Source organism: Anolis sagrei, chromosome 3 (assembly GCF_037176765.1).
Source record: "Anolis sagrei isolate rAnoSag1 chromosome 3, rAnoSag1.mat, whole genome shotgun sequence".
NCBI classification, from domain to species: Eukaryota; Metazoa; Chordata; class Lepidosauria; order Squamata; family Dactyloidae; genus Anolis; species Anolis sagrei.
Genome location: NC_090023.1, coordinates 103920861 through 103933409, shown reverse-complemented (window position 1 = coordinate 103933409; position 12549 = coordinate 103920861). Strand labels below are relative to the sequence as shown.

The window sequence follows — 12549 nt, the reverse complement described above, 5'->3', positions numbered from 1 at the left end:
GGTGTTTTCAAGATGCTAAAAAAACCCAGGACTATCATGTTTAAAAACTTGCCATTAAAGAATGAAGGTGCCACTCATGAAAGAAAAGGGTTCCATACTATAGTTACAGGAGTTATTCGTACTCTTGTTTCAGAAATAATAGTAACTAAACCCCATTTAACATGAAGATGTGCTGCTTTGTAAAAGGCACAACTTTAGGCACAGTTATAGGTCTGCTTGCCATGTTGCCTAGAAAAATACGATGGGGTTGTAATCCAAAAATGTAAACATTTCCAAGCTACAAGTAGTAACTTGTACATTCACCAGAATCTGATATGGTAGGTCAGTATGATGAGAATGGAAGACTAACACAGGGAATCATTATTGGCTGGAAGTGAGATAAAATTGAAGACAGAGGCTTTACAATTCTTACATTTAGCCAGTCCAACCACAATTGAGGACTCTCATATTTTGCTACCTTATTTCTATTGAGTTCTCTACTTAACATGTTATAGATGTCCATACTATTTGGAAACCACATTGCACAATTTCATTTTGTTTCCAAATTCTCCAATCTGTTTCTCAACTTTTAAAAGGGTAAGCCTTGTATTATTTTGAAAAATGTGTATTTTTTACACAAGGTTTCTGGCCATAAATTCAATGGTAATCCATGACTCACCACAGGTTTACTGGGTCTGAAGGCTTCCTTCTTGTCTTCTGTTTTTTTGGTTGCATTTTCATTACGCTGAGATGGTGAACCTTCAGATTTTGATGATGCTACACAAGTTGGGGTCACAAATGCAAACAAACAAACAAAAACAAAAACAAAAGAATTAAGTACTTTTGGTGAAGTGGGAAGATTTCAAATGGGTGGTAAGTTTAAAATTCCAGTATTTTCAGATTTTCAGGCTGTACACTTCAACTCTCTCATGAACACACTCAAACATACATAAACACATTAAGAGCCAGTCTCTCTTCTAACCCTACTGCTTTTCAGAGTTTAAATGGAATGTATTCTGATTTGCTGAAGAATACATTCCACTCAACAAAAGTCCCACCAGTCATGTTATATATATGTAGCCTCCTTAGCTCTGGTTAGTACTTGGATGGGAAACCAAAGAATGTCAGATGCTATAGGCTGCAATTCAGAGGAATGTACTGGCAAAATTGTCAGAAATATTAAAAATTAACTAGGTATGTTTGGTTACAAAATTGTGAGTAAAGCACTGAAAGGGTTAAATGGATATAGTGATTCAGAAAAGCTGTGGTTCAATATAAGCAGGTGTGCCTGTTGCTTAGCAACGCCTTCAGTCCGAGAGAGCTCTCAGTGTGAGAGAAGCCTCTCTGTGTGAAAGATCACCTCAGTGGGAGAATAGACCTTGTTGTTAGTAGGTCTGATTTGGAGGTAGGCCTTGTTATGAGAAGGCCTCGTGTGTGAAGCTCCAGTGTGAAGGTTGAACTTTATTTGTGATACAGAAACCTTGTTCTTGTAAATAGTGTAACCATATTATTTTACCACAAAGAAAAGCACTCTATAGAAGAGATAATATTGGTCTGTGTGTTTTAGTTCTTTTTATCATTTTGGATTACTGGTGCTGGGTCACGCTGCTGCTAGTAAGTTACTCTGCTGTACATTTATGAGAAGGATCTTTTGTTAATAAGCCTACTCGCCCAGCAAAAAAAAAAAACCCTTACTGGAGAAAATTTTACGGAATTCACAGGGTCACAATAAGTCAATGGATTACTTGAATGCACAAAGACAAATTAAACTGACTGCATTTTCTTCATCTATAGATTTATGACTACAACTTTACTGCCTTTGTGAGGATGTTCCCTCTAGCCCACAAGATGGGATTCAAATGTATCATTATATTTTATTTTAACCCATGTGGGACCCAAAGTGACAACAATAACACTAAAACAATCTGAAATACTTTTTTTTTTAAAAAAAGCATTAAATACATCCCATTTAAAAGAATATATATTTAAAACTCTACACATTACGTATTAGCACACCTGTTGCACCCAATCAGTTAAGAGTTGAAAGTGTATTTAAATAAAGGAAGGCGCTTGCCTGTCCCTGAAAAGAGAACAGAGAGGGGGCCAAATTGAGCTTGAATAGCTGACAATAGCAATTAGTACATTTTAAAGTTGTTACATCCCACTTTTAGAGCACAGGACAAGTATGTTAAATTAGAGTTGCCCAGATTTTTTGACAGTTTTTGCATGTACAGGCTGAATATCTCTTATCAAAAATACTTATGACCAGAAGTGTTTTGGCTTTCAGGTTTTTTTAAAATTTTGGAATACCTCATTGTTGCAGACACATACATATGCATGGGCTGAATGTAACTTTATATAATATTTTAAATAATTTTGTGCATGTAACAAAGTTTTTCAAACTGAACTATGAGAAAGCAATCAGCCACCCATGTGGACAATTTGGATTTGAAATATTGTGGATATCAGAATTCCAGATATGGAATGCTCAACTTGCAACTGACATGCGCTCTCCTCTTCTTGCCATCTTGATATAGTGAGCCACAATTATATTCAATTAATGATGAGTGAGATCCCCTTTTCAGGCACTTACATCTCATTCGAAATCTCTCCCCAGACCCACTCTGAGACCCAGGGTGAGATCCAGGCTGTGAGCTAGAATTGCTGGATCCAGAGGAGCTTCCACTTCCAGGCCTTGGCACCAGCTTTTCCACTCTTTCCCAAAGCAAACGAGGCTCTATATTGCTATGAGGAGAAATTACCAAAAGAAAAAAAATAGATTCATTTCATCCTCAATGTCAAAAATTTTAACTTTATCAACAATTACACAACAGCTGTATTCCTTTGGTGATTCATAGTTACAGAACAATCAAACTGAACACATGAACCTAAGGTGAAGAAGAATTTGAAAGTTCATGCACAACTGGATTGTCTATTTTTAATTGAATATACAATTGAACAAGTCTTAAAAACAGTAATAGGAGCATTTCCTTATATCAAAATGTTTAACTACTTTTACTAATGCTTTATTTATTTTTTTCACAAAAAAAAGCACAAGGAAACATTGTCAGAAAGTTCCACTTTCAGTATTAAACTCTTTAGGATCTTTAGGTCCCCTAGTGTGACTCTATGGTAAACTTTCTAAAGTCATGCTGGAGGACCTGTAATTTTCTAGAGAACAATAATTGTAAAAAAAAAAATGGCTGTCATCACTATGGCCTTTATATGAATATTGAACACATCCCAAGTTTCCTTCATTGTCTGTCTTGTAATCAAAGAATTATCTAAGTCACATGTGTCAAACTCAAGGCCCAGTCGAATTCAGCTAGCCGTGTCATTTTATGTGGCCCTTCTTTATCCCTCATTGTTAGACATCATAACTAGAGCTTATGAATGTTGTGCTTGTGGATATGCTATATGACTTTAAAATGTCTCTAATCTTTCCCGAACCTCAGAGTCACAGTTGTTGGATTGCAATTCCTCCCCTTATCCCCAGTTCGCATGGCAAATAACCAAAAGTGATGGAAGCTGTTGTTCAATAGCATCTGGGAACCCAAACTGGGTAAAAAGAGCACCAACTACTATGTAAAAAATTATAATTGGCCCTCTGTAGCCAAAGATTCTCCATCCATTGATTCAACGGCCCTTTGAAGCCAATTATAAAGGCTAATGTTGCCCTTGATTAAAATGAGTTTGACACCCCTAAGCTAAGTATTCTTTCTTGCCATTGTTCTCTAGAGGAGGGGTCCCCATTTTTTTTTCAACAGAGTGTTCTCTCAGACTGTTGGGAGGCTGAACTATAGTTTGAAAAAAAATGAATGAATCCCTATGAATACTGCACATATCTTATTTGTAGTGCTAAAAACCATGAAAGAACAACACAATATTTAAAATGAAGAACCATTTGAAACAACAAAAACTTACCAGTTTTTCAGTGTGGGCCTACTTCTGATAAGATGGTCAAACTAATTAGGATTGTTGTTGTGTTCCTATATGGTGTTTCAGAATTAGGGCACCCCTAAATCTAAAGTGTAGAGCGGGGGCAGGTAAATGACCTTGATGGGCTGCATCGAGTCCAAGGGTCTTAGTTTGGGCTAAACCTCATATTACATTTCCAAAATAAGTTCCACTACTCATGAATGACACAGGAGAGTAATATTTTCTTTTTCACCATGCATGAAGTCACTCTCAGAAGGTGCTTAAATAAAGCAGACACTAGTTTAAAGCCGGTATACCTGAAATCCCGTGTTCTTCAGGAATAAGATATTCTAATTTCTTTTCCTAATAAACTGAAGTTTAAAAAAAGACTACATGAACATTACAAACCTTGTGGAGTTTCTTTGCCCTGCTTGGTTATTCTGTTGCCCAGTGCTCTGTAGGGGAGAATCTCGACGAGACAATACAGGTGATCTGGATGTTGTTCTCACAGGTACCTTACACAGAAAAAGCAAAGAATTCAGATAACACAGAAACACTAAGGCTTTGTTGCCATATTGATGTATTGAGGTTACTAAAATATTGGCATTTTTAGCCAAAATAGCTCTACTGACACCAACTACAGAGCCTTTAGAGGCATGGGCAAACTTTGACCCTCCACTTATTTTGGACTTAAGCTCCCACAATTCCTAACATCCTGGCTGTTAGGAATGGAGAAAGCTGAATTCCAAAACACCTAGAGGACCGAAGTTTGCCCATGCCTGCTTCAGACACAGTTGGACTGCATTTAAGATGCTGAAAAGACTGAAAAGTTTAGTAGATAGCTAGCATATCAGCACATATATGCCCACTCACAGACTACCATGACAGTTTAGAACACAGGACTTTGAAGCAAGGAGTGCACAAAGCAATTTGCTGTCATGGCATGGGGATTTAGAAAATTAAGCTCTAAGAGGCCAGCAAATGCCTAGTCATGGATCAGTAGAAGGCAGAGACTGGAGGAAAGCATGTTACACTTGACAGAGGTAAATAAAGCAATGAAATACATTTGGGAGAGGGACATTTTGTGGTCAATAATAACTGATTTGAAGGGCTGATCTGCCAAATGGAGTCATCAGTTTTGGTTAAAGCTTTCTTTGCATAACAAACATTCAATTTCTATAAAAGAGCCACAACTCATAAATACTTTTGCGCTAATCTTAAGTGCAGGAAAAATTCCTGCAACAAGTTGGTTTTCAAAAAAAGTAGAAGAGGGGTCAAATTCCTTGCCTAAAATACTGTTTCGGGCACTGGTGTCATTGTATGGATGTGCATTCACTAGTTCAAAATCTAGCACATGCCTTTCGTTTTACTTTTTTTGTTTTGTTTTGTTTTCAAAAGTCAAACTTCTGTCTTTCTACTTCTTACCCTTGGAGGCACCTCGTCACTGTCTGATCTAGCCCAAGCCTTTTGGGTGGGGTCAGGTACCTCAGACTTAGAGTCAGAACTCTGACTTATCACTTCACTGCGTGAAGCTGGATATGGGTCCTGAGAGCGCAGGTGGTGATGTGCAAATTTGGGAGAAGGGTCACTGAAGGAATGGGACCGCGAGACAGGGGAAACATTGTTCTTGAGAGATGCCAGATGGGACCACTGTACCTTACGAAAAAACAAAACATAGAACATTCAATGCGTTCTGTACAACTGGCTTTTTTCCCAATTAAACACAGAATACAAAGCAAGAGGGTTTGGGTGGCAGAAGAAGCACAACTTGGGTGAGATGCCTGGCAAGCATGTGGTGCAGTCAATGGGCTCAAACTAAGGATGCTGCCCAGAGAACACAACAAGCTAGGAATGCAGCACATGGGCATTTTGTGAGGCATACTCTGGACACGCATATTAATGGGAAGTAATGAAACTAACTCCCATCTTGTGGACTTATTTTAATATCAAGTCCAAATGGGTCCCACACCAGATGAGGCATTTCAATCAAAAATACCAAATTGGAAAAAAAGAAAGCATAGAATTATATTGGCAGATATATTAGTTTCAAAAACAATTTACTAGCATCTTGAGATCATGCAGTAAGTTGCTTTTAAGGCATTATGAAAGAATTACATGGAATGAAAAATAAAGACATCCTTTACTTTTCTTTAGTCAATGTATTTATATATGTGCACACTGGCATATATATATGTATGTGTGTGTATATCTGCGAGAGAAAGAAAATATAACAAAACATACAAGACACTCTATAAAATACAATATATAGATATTGTATATAGCACAGGCAATGTCTAGACACTGTACAAACATAGCAACGTACAATATGGAAGCAGAGCAATATATACATAGTTAAGATTTAACTCCCCCAAGTCAGCTTTACAATCACCATCCTGTTATGACTGCCATCCCTTTTGGGTTAAGGGGTGTTAAGTCTGAAATACCAGCCTGAATATTTCAATGAAGAGAGAATTCAGAAAAAGAAATGCAAGTACAAGTGTTATTTTCTTCAACCTTTTGGAACTGTACAGAACATTTTATCCTTCAACTCCATCTCTTTTTAAGCCTTGAAGTAGCACAGAGCTCAAACATAATCTACAAAAAAACAATCACAGACCTCTAAATATGGTTAATATATACCCTGACAATTTATCTGGATTTGCAATAATGAAGTATAAACATGAATGTGTATGTGTGCATATGCACATATCACATCATAAGTATACTATACAGCATAATATTGCATTGAAATGCTCATTAATACGACTTAGCTAGTGCTCAGGAAAGTCTAGTGTAACAGAAGAGCCAGGCCCTTTCCAGACAGGCCCTATATTCCAGGATCTGATCCCAGGTTTTCTGCTTTAAACTGGATTATACGAGTCCCCACTGACAGGTAATCTGGGAGAAGCAGAAAAACTGCGATCAGATCCTGGGATAAAGAGTGTCTGGAAGGGCCCCCAGTGAGTTGGTGCACAACAGGCTAACCTGAACATGGACAAAACTCAATAACATTGAAGGTAAAGGATGGCTATATGAAAGGGAGACAGAAGGAGGGAGACATGATTGACAGAGTGGTGGATCAAGAGATAAGGTGGCTAAACAGATTGGTTGCAAATCTGGCAGATGTTTCTGCCAGTTGATGCTTCCCTTATCACTGTAGTATTACAATCTATCAATCCCTATGGGAAACAGAAAAAAGCAAATTATATACAACCCTTCCCTGAACCCTATTTAATGTCTTAATTTTATGACAGCTAATTTTGGGGCTGCAGGCTTTAAGCTTAAATGTGCTTCATGTAAAACTGAATTTTTAGGCGATTTTGAAAAATGTTTCAATGACTACTGTATATATTCTGAAAAACTTATAAACAATAAGACAGTCATTGTAGATTCACAAGAAATGTTTATATTTTCTTAACAGGGCTGATTCGTTTTTACAAAGCACCGTAAAAGAAAATGGGCACTGAGGTCCTGTGGTTACATAAGTGAACTGCAGTAGTACAAAGATTGAAATTGAACAAACCATCCTAAAAACTCAATGCAGAAGAAACAGCAAATTCTGGAAATGAATTATAACCATTATGATGGGGTGTGTCTTTTTTTTAAAAAAGAAACTTAATGTATACCCATGTGTAAAGGATTTTAGTGGCACATGGAGCCGAAATAGCAATGTTAAAGGAAAGCAGTGAATGGAATCTATCCAGAAGCCTTGTCACTATGATTTAAAGCCATCGATTAACTCCAAGTTGAGCAGACTAATTGAATCAGTGGCAAATAAGTTAATCAACACTTATAAAAACTGGAGCAACCTAGTTGATCTATCATAACTGGAACTAATAATTGGATTCAGCCCTATGTCATAATAACCAAAGTGAATAGAGATAGGTCATCTATTAAGGGTTAAACCAGGCATGGATAAACTTTGGCCCTACGGGTGTTTTAGGCTTCAACTCCCATAATTCCCCCTCAGCCACTTAAGGAGAGGGCCTGAGGTCAGGAATTGTGGGAGTTGAAGTCCAAAACACCTGAAGGGCCAAAGTTTGTCCATGCCTGGGTTAAACCCTTGTGCTGGATGAACTGCTGACCTGAAGGTTGACAGTTCAAATCCGCAAGACGGAGTGAGCTCCTGTCTGTCAGCTCCAGCTTCTCATGCAGGGACATAAATGAAGCCTCCCACAGTATGGTAACACATCCGGATCCCCCTGGGCAATGTCTCTGCAAACGGCCAATTCTCTCACACAAGAAGTGATTTGCAGTTTCTCAAGTCACTTCTGACACAATAAAAAAATCTTATTGCTGCAATCCAGATTATTCATAACCCAAATGTCACCATTAGAATGGAAACTATTACAAAAGAGTAGGTATTTAAGAGGTATTTAAGACTATTTCTAGACGTTGTTTCCAAAAAGTACCAAAACACTGAAAAAATGATTTATAGATGGCAGAACACTGCTGGTTAGGAGTAGAATACTACGGATCAAAAATATGAAAATGTACTAGATCACTTCCGTACAGGGCTTGGAAAACTGTATTTTATGGGAAAAGAATGTGCATTGTCAGCACGTTTCTTTCGATTTCTGTAAAATTTGTTCAGATGGATTTGGTACCTTTTCAAAACAAGCTGCATATTTAGAGAAACAGACTTCTGTTCTAAATGTAACCAAACGAAACGAGCATGAGAGGGAACTACACTAGTTAACTGTCCTCCAGTGGAGGGTGAATCTCCGCGGGATCCATAGACGCCCTCTGCAAGATCTAAAATCCTGACTTCTCATGCCTGCAGATCACATGAATATCCTCTGGCTTCAAAAAAATTGCTTATCAAATAAGGAGTGTGCTGATGGAAGGAGGGAGGGCTGGGTTACTCCCTCATTCACAACTGCCATATGCTATTTATTTTTGCAACATTTGAAATGCCTAAATAGAGCTAATATTCTGTTTGAAACTGTATACTTTTAGCAGCCTATATTCTGTGTTTTTCACGCTAAAGATTAAATTCTATCATTTTAAGGATTTCGGAGGAAACGCCATTTTAAAAACACACTTCTAAAAATCATAGCTGTTGCTCAAGACCAGCAAATCAAAGATGATGAGAAATGTAGGAGTCTTCTGATTAAGGTCGGTTGCAGCTCCTATCATCCCTCACAAGTAGGTATATTACTTGATGTTCCAAGAATATTTGGAGGAACCCATATTCTCCTTCCCAAGATAGATAATCCTTCTCGAACGCCAGAAAAATCTTTTCATTCCTTGGCACACTGGCAAAGAAATGTAATGCTCCGTATTTTTCTTAATGTCTCCTAAATTTTTAAAACTAAAGGACCACATTAAGGTGTATCTGGATTAAACAAACAGGAATGTGTAAGTAATGTTAACGAACTTCACTTAGCAAAGGAGTAAAGAGTTATTCACACAACTGAATTGATTTGTGTTTTCCACTATAAGAATTACATTTGTCGGCTGGCTGGTTTTGCCTGTTGGCTTCCACAGTCATAACCCAATCCCACCACAGACATACCTTTCACAAGGATCTTTTTTCTGCTTTTACCTGTGGTTCCATCGGCTTTTGCAGGGAAGGCTGAATAGGCTCGGCATTTCCATTCGAAAAGGACTCTGATCTCGAAGGCACTGGAGGCTCCAACACTTTGCTCATCTGTTTAGACTGCGCTTCAGGGGATCCCTGATTATTCTTCCTATATCTATCATCAACCTGAAAGAAAACCAAAAGTATGTCAGCTGATCTCGCATAATCATCACTACATCTGACAGGACGGTCTTCTACAGTTTTCACTAAACCAAGATTTAATACATTATTAGTATTGTTGCTAGGAAAATCACACGAGTCTGTCTTGAATGTGTTGGACTCCTCCAATAGTGGTAGTTTGGAGGTGATCCTTGATCCCATGATCCTCTTAGATGCAGGTAAAATTGTATATAGGGTACCCTTTTCTAGTTTCACCTCTTTTGCCACTTATGCCCCTTTCTGGATAGCATGTAGAAGAATTGTATACAGGGTGCCCTTTTCTTGTTTCATCTAATTTGTCAAGTATGCCCCTTTCTGGACAAGATGGACTTTGCTACAGCAATTCATGCCCTAATCCAACCACCAGATTAGACAATTGTAATATGGCAGTGGTTCCCAACCTGTGGTCCATGGATTACCAGTGGTCCAAAAGAACTGAAATATGGCCTCACTGTTACAACACTGTTGCAATGGGAGCAACTAATCCCATGAAACACTTTAATAGTGCCGAGGCTTATTAAATATAGTTTTCTGTGGGCAAGCAAATGGTGACTACTAGATGGCCTATCTTCTGTATCAGAAACTAGAGCTGATGTGGTCTATCCAATGCAATGTTCTGAATCAACACCCCAAATAACCAAACTGAATCTAAAGTTGACCAAAAATTGATTTGTAACCCTTTTGATACTAATGTTGGAGAGTAGTCCCTGGTCAAAAAAGGTTGGGAACCACTGATTTAAGGGGAAACAAATGGGGCTGTTTATATTAGAAATGAGGCTAATAACAAGAGACCTGATAGAAGTGTACAAAATTATTCATGATGTGAGCAAAGTACATAAGGAAACACTTTTCTCCCTCACTCATAACATTAGTACCTGTAATCATTCACTGAAACTAAATCAGGGAGTGAAGTGGGATCTGAGAGACTGCCAGCTTCAATCCTGTTCTTATCATGGATTCACTAAATTTTGAACTTTTTCACGCTTTGAAAAATATTGTGAAGTTATGGAAATACAACGGCCACTTTCTATGGGTATACCTCTGAACATGCTTTGTCTCTTGTTGTCTGTTTAGCATAAAGCATTGTGTATCACAGTGATGGGCAACCATGAAGAAAATCCAGATTGTAAAAGCCTTGAGAGAGACATTACCTCTCGTGGCCTTTCAGTAGGTTCATAATGGGGCTTAGGCTCTGGGGTGTGATAACTTTGTTTATTCCTTTCTTGTTGTTGCTGTTGTTGCTGTTGTTGTTGCTGCTGCTGATGCTGCTGATGCCGTCTGTGGTCATGCTGAAGTGACAAAAGATATGCCTGCTCCTGCTGCAACTGTCTCTGGAGTCTCTCTGCCTGCCGATGTTCCTCCATCTCTCGCCATCTGTATTCCTTTGAGAAAACAGGACCACATTCAAGACTCATATTCCAGACTCACTGAAGGCACTTGCCCATCCCTCCATGTGAGTTATGTGTTTATGCTTAAAATGCAAGTGAAAGTGCCAATGATTAAAATTGGACTGAAAAGTGCATAGGGTTTCTTTACACCTTAGTAAAAGTTTGCTGCTAATCTTAGCAAAGTTGGAGACCAACTGGGGTATTTAACAATTAAAAACAAATAAAAGTAGTCCAGTGAACTGCTTTAAAAAGTGTGGTTTTGTCCGGGAGGGAGGGGTGAACAAGGATCAAGGTGGGGGGGGGGGGGGAGGTGGAGGGAGTTAACAACCTGACCTTTATCTGCATTTAGCAAATACATTGTTGTCTGCACTGTTATTATTCTTAAAAGGCTAAAGGGTCTGTTTCAAAACTTGACTACCAAACCCAAACTTTTCCAACTTAAAAAACAAAACAAAACAAGAGAAATCTACTCTTATTGCACTGTGAGATCACCATACAGTATTTTTCACATGTGCCTGCCAGTCCAAGACATGATAGTATATGAATAGCTTTTCTTCCAAGCTCTATTGTACTTAATGTTCAGCTGTGTCCAACTGAGGAAAGCCTGGGACACCAGCCAGAGAAAGGAATCCTATAGCTACTGAACAAAACAGATACGGTGAGTTACCAGTAACATGGCCTGCTCCTGGAGCAGTTGCTGCTGAAGGATTTCCAAGTGCCGCTGCTCCTCTTCTAGCTGTCGCCTGATATACTCCTGTCACATAGAAATTACCCAGCAATAAAATTGTTCACAACAGGAATGCATCGAAACCACCTGAGTAGAACACCAAATTATCAACCAACTACCCCAAGTCACCTGAAGGTGACAATTCACTCATGGACTTTGTAAATCTCTAGTGAACAAGTTTTTTAAAAAAAACAAAAAACAAAACCTATAATCTAAAGTAGCTGCTAAAAATCTTTCCAGTGTGGACTAAAATGGTATTTTGAGGGTGAGAGGGGAGGAAAAGTTCACAGCTTGTCTGATGAATTTTGAAAAATGTTTCTTTTTAAAAAAAATAAATAAGTGAATGTAATTTTAAAACACACTGAGAGTTAAAAACACAGCAAGTCTAATCCACACAGCCAACACAAAATCACATGCAATTTTTATTAAAATAATTAGTTTTAGGCACTGTGTGATGAACCGTTAGCAACAGCTAGAGCAAGGCTTCATTAAGGCATCCCCGTTCATAAGCTTCCCAGAGATTTCTCTGCCAAACACAACTCTAAGCTCAACTTTAATTCCAACTTCCATCATCAAAGCAGACAATGCCAATCTTGCTGAAATATGTGGTGGTTATGACAAAGAACACAAAACAAAGAAACATCCACTAGTGAACAGATAGAACACCAAACGCATTTTCATCTGGAAAAACAAATTCTAAGCTCCAGAAGTCAAAAATGAATACATTTACTTACTGCTTCAACTGACCCAAAAAGCCAATGGGCAGCACCATATCCAAAGCTAAAAGTACATCC

At 38.3% G+C, this 12549-nt stretch overlaps 1 protein-coding gene across 4 annotated transcripts in view; it reads right to left on the bottom strand.

Moving 5' to 3' along the window:
- MAP4K4 (mitogen-activated protein kinase kinase kinase kinase 4) overlaps positions 1 to 12549 on the bottom strand; it is a 155332-nt gene that overhangs the window by 22633 nt on the left and 120150 nt on the right. For 2 of the 4 annotated variants that reach the window (XM_060769747.2, XM_060769748.2), the window contains exons 14-20: positions 11696 to 11782; positions 10792 to 11022; positions 9446 to 9607; positions 5323 to 5553; positions 4306 to 4412; positions 2573 to 2724; positions 659 to 756 (exon numbers count right to left, since the gene is read on the bottom strand). In XM_060769747.2, coding sequence (XP_060625730.2) covers positions 659 to 756; positions 2573 to 2724; positions 4306 to 4412; positions 5323 to 5553; positions 9446 to 9607; positions 10792 to 11022; positions 11696 to 11782 — 1068 coding nt within the window. The remainder of the gene's footprint in view (positions 1 to 658; positions 757 to 2572; positions 2725 to 4305; positions 4413 to 5322; positions 5554 to 9445; positions 9608 to 10791; positions 11023 to 11695; positions 11783 to 12549) is intronic. The other 2 variants (XM_060769749.2, XM_060769751.2) reach the window with 1 other exon arrangement.